At 38.3% G+C, this 6557-nt stretch overlaps 1 protein-coding gene across 1 annotated transcript; it reads right to left on the reverse strand.

Annotated features, from left to right (window-relative positions):
* Positions 1-656: 656 nt before the first annotated feature.
* LOC143327387 (taste receptor type 1 member 1-like) lies at positions 657-4761 on the reverse strand. The gene is made up of 6 exons (XM_076741689.1): positions 4580-4761; positions 3956-4253; positions 3088-3813; positions 2449-2655; positions 1955-2075; positions 657-1585 (listed from the first exon to the last, which is right to left on the reverse strand). The coding sequence occupies exons 1-6, from the start codon at positions 4759-4761 to the stop codon at positions 657-659; spliced, it is 2463 nt and encodes an 820-aa protein (XP_076597804.1).
* Positions 4762-6557: the final 1796 nt, after the last annotated feature.

Raw genomic sequence — 6557 nt, forward strand, 5'->3', positions numbered from 1 at the left:
GTCTTTTATGCTTTTACGCATAACTCCTCCTGTTGTGGGGGTTAATGTCAGAGCACTTCTCCAGCTGCACATATCCTTTTTTATACACCATTGGTTCATAAATGTGTCATTTTATCTCAGAACATTCCACTCCAAAACATATTGGTATCTGAACATCCATCACCCAAATCCCTTATCTTGTTTTATCCCTTTTCTGCACACGCAGCACTTTTCCAGCATCCCAGTACATTTGACACCACTATTTGACACCACTATTACCAATGTTTCTACCTTCTTGAGTATTTCAGTGGCTGTAGAAATTTGGTATAACATTTCTTCCTGTTAATAATAATACATATAACTGTATATATATGTATATACAAATAATGATATTATATAAAAAAAATCACCAACAAGCAACTATTCATTATGTTTAATAAATCTTAATTGGTTACAAATGATAAAGATCATGCTGTGATACTTCAACAGATGCTTAATAATATGTAAATATATACAAACAAAAAACAACCCCCATGATTAGGTTATAACAACACAAAGAGACAAAGACTTAACTACTATGTACTTTCTTGACCACCGTTATAATCCTTCCATTGAAGGTACTCAGAAGGCCTAAAGCACATCAGTTCTTCTGTATATAGTAACACATTTATGGGAAGCTATTGGCTAATTGTTTTGGTATAATCCTGAATGAGACTTTGGAAGTACTGCTGTGTGTTCTTGTATGATTGAAAAATGATGATGTAACCTTTTGGGAGGAAATAAAACAACAGAAAGGAGTAGAGGCTGGAGAGTACTGCCAGAGCTTTTAGTGTTGGGATGTACTTGCCACGATAAAGCATGTATACAGTGGCAAAGATGATCCAGGTGAGGATCAGCAGGAGCAGGCAGAAGGTTATTGCTTTGGCCTCATTGTAATTTTTTGGAAGGTCTTTTCCCATGTAGGAGAAAATGAAGCAAAGGAAGCACAAAGATAAAAGTAAAAACACAGAACCAGCAGATGCGTGAAGATTGAAGTCACAGCCAAGTATGATCTTGTCTTGGTACCAAACTGTTTCATTGTGGGGCTCAGGTGGGGCATAAGAATAGGCAATAAGAAGTAAGAGTGCTTGAATACCAAATGCCACAGTGATGACCAGCCACTGTAGGTGATATTTCATCCACCAACTGTTCAGGTTGTGGAACTTGGCAGCCACTTTGAAAATGCAGACAATCTGAAAAGAGCGCACAACGAAACATGCTAGACAAACCGTGTAGAACAAAAGAAACGGCAGGAACCTTAAGATACAAAATGAGAGTGTTGGCTTGCCAAAGTGAAAGAACACACTAATACCAGACAAACTGAGGCAGCCTAAAATGAGGAAGCACATTGGTCCCCCAGCAGATCTGACAACAGGAGTGTTGTAGTTGATGGCAAAGAGAATGGACATGGCAAATGTGAGACCCACCAAGGCCCAGGTCCCAACCATGATCAGTACAGCCCCACTGTCTGTGAATGGGATGTACTCCACTGCCCGTGGCTTGCATGATGTGCTTCCTTCTTTAGACCATTCTGTTTCCTTACAGTCGTTGCACTTGTAGGGATCCTCTGTTTAACATGAGAGATGGACAATTTGTCAATTAAGTTAGTCAAGTTAGTAAACCTTCTGTGGGTGAAAAGAGATCAGTCTAGGAAGCAGTATTAGATCTGTGATATTGTCCAGTATCTGCTCCTAAAATGAGCTTTTTCTTCATGTCAAACTTGTTTTATGGCTTCCAGTGATATTACCTGGAGGCAATTGTAATAAGACGATTCATTTATGGCTCAAGTTTAATTGGCGTGTGCAGTGTTCAGAATGAACATAGACGCATATAGCTCCATCCAATCAACATGACATGGCTGTTAAATCCTTTTAGACATAAAAAACAGACAGCACTGCTTGCAATCCTTTTCTACTTCTTGTGTATAGTAATTTACCTGTGCTGTTGACATAAGTTCCATTTGGACACATTTCACAAGTGAAACAGCATTTGTGGATTCCATCATACTTTTTTGCATATCCTTCAGGACAATCTGGGGAACACAGTGAAGTAGGCACCTGTACAAGACAATTATTTAGCAGAGAAGTGAATATAGTGTAAAATAATACTGTAAGGCATTGAGGAAAACGATAGACAAGGAGCAGCGAGTAGGCCTAAACAGCTTTTTAAGATTCTAACAGGATTTGTAAAATCAACATTGAACATTGTATCTAGACATCTGTGCAAATGACACCATGAACGGCCACCACTTGTTGATGTTCCTGAGTTTTTTCCCCTGTCACAGCTATTACTAAACAAACATATGTGCACACATGTGTACCCATTCACATATATCTCTGCAGAAGTGGGAAAACCACAACAACATATTATTTATTCATTCAGTTCTTTCCTCACACTGAGTAAAATCTTTGTATGAAAAAAACTGCTTACTTTTCCCTTTGTGTGCCACTGAATTTTGCTGCTGTTGATGAAGAAATGGAGTGATGGGGGGAAATCATAAAAGCCGACCACTTCTGCTTCACCTTTGTGGTTCCAGAAAACTATAGAATAGGTTCCGTACCTGGGGTCACCGTTCTTATCAAACTCAATTGTCCGATTTAGAAGTGTAAAGTTTGACTTCCTCAGTTCTGGTAGAATCTGATGTAGGTACACAAACTTCAGATTATTTGCATGTATTCACAATGAACAAATGGTTTCAAAACATATTCCTTCAGTGTTTCAACCTCACAGAGATCTAATAACACTGAATTGTCTCACAAGGCTTGACAAAGATCTGAAGACTGAAACATTGTTCTATTCAAAGTGTTGTGCTGGAAGCCATGAGCAGAGTGAGCTGATCTATTGTCTGATTTCTACTGTTTAACAAATAGAAATCTCTTTTAGTTGTATTCTGAAGATTTAAAGGCTTTATTTATATATGATAACAAAACAGGTCAGTTTTGTGTTATGATTGCTCACTTTCAAATAGGCTTGTCTGTAAGTAAACTTGTCAGAAAAATAAATGGCCAACAATCAGATGGTGAAAATAGAGGAAATTGAACTCACACATGATTTTAAGACTGTACTTACCATGTGTGGATACACCGTAATGTTGCCATTACATCGGCCAGATCCACATTGCAGGACATTATGTAAGGCATGAGCGATGGCATACACAGCAGAATAAACAGGAAAATTGAAGGATGGGTCTGCATCAATGACATCCTTTGCAGTCAGGCTACTGCAGTTGCAAACCTGGTTGCAAAACATCTGTTGTTCTGCATTTTCACAATAATTCTGGCTTTTGGAAGCAGAGATAAATTCATTGAAACCAGGTATTGTCACTTTTTGCTCTGCAACCCCAAGTACAGTTCCAATATTTTGGATTCCAGGCTGCTTAGGGAGCTTCTTGTTTAAGGACCATGCATCTCCTGCTATCCACACCTTCTTTGTGATTTTCAGTTGCATTGCTGAGTTAATGAGTTTTTCAGCAGTCCATTCAGCAGCAAACACAATAATGATGTGTATTTTATGTGCCTCTATCTGTTTGAATATTGAGGCGTAATTTGTATCATGATTGAGGCCTTTGGTGTACGCCAGGCAGATCTCAGTGTCCTTAATCATCTGCATGAACAATTTCAGTCCATCATTGCCATAATCATCATCAACATTAAGGAAAGCAACCCAGCGCCACTTGAAGTACCGAACAATGCTAACAATGGCTTCTATGACGTCTTTATTGGGATGCACTGTTCGTAGGAAAGAGGGAAAATTCTGTTTTCTTGAAAAGACGGAACTAGCAGCTCCATAACTGACCTGTTAAAAGAGTAATCGAGACATTTGTGATTATTTTCAGTGACAATAATTTCTCAAAAGTTTAAATCTTGAAATAAAACGGTTTTCGTCACTTGATCTGTATGGTTAAAATATGTTTAAAAACACTACTTGGCAAGCTTACCATGGGAATGAGATCTGACATGAACAGTGGTGCTACAGTCCGTGTCTCAGTGCTGGTGTAAGTGCCGACCACTGCTATCACTTTGGACAGATTCTTGTGTGGTCTAACCCAAGGTTGGATCAAACCGTTGTGTGAGATCATTTTCAAAATTCCTGGGAAATTCCCTGTATCTGAGCAGTGGTCAAACATTTCATAGCCGAGAGAGACATTTGGCAGTAAGTTGGTAGAGTTATTGATTTCCTCTATGGAGAATCTCATCAACTGAAACCTCCGATAACTTGACAGAGTAAAGTGTTGACTGTGAACAGAGGGAAGACAGTGTGAGAAAGTCAGAATTAGCTTCATTGTTACTATTAGACTCAAGTATTAACATTTGTGAAGGGTGTACAAACATGGTTTTCTAAAAGAGGATTTTATGGAAGAAGGACTGAGATCAATAATGTCCTTTGACTTTGATAATATCGCAATGAATTAAATTGGTCTTGGCGGAAATGTGCTACTTGCTATATCTATTCAGTTTGAGGCAGAACTCTTGAATGTATAATAATAAAATCTGTTGTGCAAGGCATTCTTCGCTAGTTTCAGCTTGAGAAGGTATCCACTCAGATATATCGTAAAACTCACCTGGAGCACTCAGTGAATTCTGGTATGCCATGAGAAAGCGGGTCAATGACATGATGAATATCAAAAAGTCCAGCAATCAAATAATCTCCCTCCAGCTGAAACTCTGAGGCTAAGGTGGTGCACTGAGCCGAGGCATGTAGAAGAGATCCCAGGAGACACAGAGAGGCCAGGAAATGTTTCATTGTTGTAGTTGTTGTTTTCCAATCTGATGTGAACTCAAACTGGAATACCCTCTGCCTTTGCAAAGTTATGAGACACTGGTGATGGCTAAGCCTCATTTTCATCAATTTGGGAGTGTATGTAGTCATAAATAGATAGCTATAAATGGCTGGAGGACAGTACACAAATCAGCATGCAAAAATCATCTAAACTGCTGCTGCAAAGTCCAGGTGATAAGAACAGAATGATGGGGGGGAAAATCATAAAAGCTGACCTCTGCTTCACCTCTGTGTCCGAAAACTATAGAATAGGATCCGTATTTGGGGTCACCGTTCTCATCAAACTCAAAGTTTGACTTCCTCAGCTCTGGTAGACCCTGATGTTTTCAAAATTTCATGCACGTGTTCACAATGAACATATGACGTGTTAATTAAGTAGGTTTCAGAAAATATGTTTCAACATCACAGAGATCTAATAACACTGAATTGTCTCACAAGGCTTGACAATGACAACATTGTTCTATTCAAAATGTCCTGCTGGAAGAGAGATACTAAGACAGCAGGACATTTGCTGGAACTTCTGAATGTGGACCAGGCTGATCAAAGCTTAATCATGACAGATAATCCTCAACATTCTGTGAAAAAATAAGAGATCAAAATCGGAAAAGAAAATGTGATTGCCATCCATTTATTATACTAAAAGCTTACGATCTCTGTTTTCTTATGCTTCTTCAGCAACTTCCTCAAAGTAAACACAGACTTTAAATGACTACAACAATGAGTTTATACAAATCGTATGGACCCCAGGCTTTGAAACACAGATAGGTAAATATTTCAGAGAGAAAAGGTCACTGGAGTAAACATGTGACTGCTTCACTGTCAGCTCAGATTACACTTTGTTAGAAATTGGATTTGAATACTGCCTGTGCACTTTGAAAACACTGTGGTACTCATATATTGGTACTCATATTTTGAGTAATTATCCTCATAATGGTGTAAAAAAAAAAAAAAAAGAGGTAAACAAATTCATTGACTTGTCATTTCAATGTACAAGGTCCATTTATCGTTTTGTATAATGGGGTTGTATAATTAGTCCATTTATACTAGTCAAAACAAGAATTAAATAAAAGGATAAATAAATGAGTCCTTATGGTGCAGTGCAGAGGATGAACTGAATGTCACAGCATGTGGAGAGAAGCTGCTCTGTCATCTGGTGGTACAGCAGCAGATACTTCTGTATAACTATCAAGCTAAATGTCTCCTAAAGTAATTTAGAAATTTGGTTAACAGGGATGGTCAGTGGTCTGTTAAACTACAGAGGCAGAACAGTAGAAAGAACTGGTTTAGACTAGAGACTACAGGCTACAGGAGACTAAATGGGTTGGGGTTAGTGACACTCAGTTTGAATGATGCATTCAATGGTGTGGTGGGTGGCTGAAGATTCAAGAACTATGATCAGTGTTTTTTTTTGCTGAGACCCTCTCACACCCCCACACCAAGCAGCTGCACACTTATAGGAAAAAAAAAAAGAAATAAAAAAACAGATGAAATGATTCAACTTGAAGACAGTTTCCTTCAGACTTCATCTTACACATTTAATCATGTTATTTTGCTACTAACACTGACTTTCAATGTATAATCTGTTACAAATAAGTAGGTACCAATATGTTAAATCAAAGGCTGGCAGATTTATCTAACCCGGGAGAAGGAGATGTACTGCAAAAAGAAAATACAAATTTCACAGCAAGTTTCATTTCTGTGTGATTGCTTGATCTGTCCAGATGCTGAATTGGTTACTTCCATGCCTGCATATTTGCCAA

The sequence above is a fragment of the Chaetodon auriga genome, chromosome 10 (assembly GCF_051107435.1).
Source record: "Chaetodon auriga isolate fChaAug3 chromosome 10, fChaAug3.hap1, whole genome shotgun sequence".
In the NCBI taxonomy this organism is placed as follows: Eukaryota; Metazoa; Chordata; class Actinopteri; order Chaetodontiformes; family Chaetodontidae; genus Chaetodon; species Chaetodon auriga.

What these genes read in the sequence shown, in the direction of transcription:
- LOC143327387 (XM_076741689.1), bottom strand. Translation starts at nt 4,761, where the DNA reads ATGAAACATTTCCTGGCCTCTCTGTGTCTCCTGGGATCTCTTCTACAT. An exon ending in AGTGGCACACAAAGGGAAAA is followed by an intron (nt 2,076 to 2,448) that starts GTAAGCAGTTTT and finishes TGTCTTGTACAG; the next exon opens with GTGCCTACTTCACTGTGTTC. An exon ending in AACTTATGTCAACAGCACAG is followed by an intron (nt 1,586 to 1,954) that starts GTAAATTACTAT and finishes CATGTTAAACAG; the next exon opens with AGGATCCCTACAAGTGCAAC.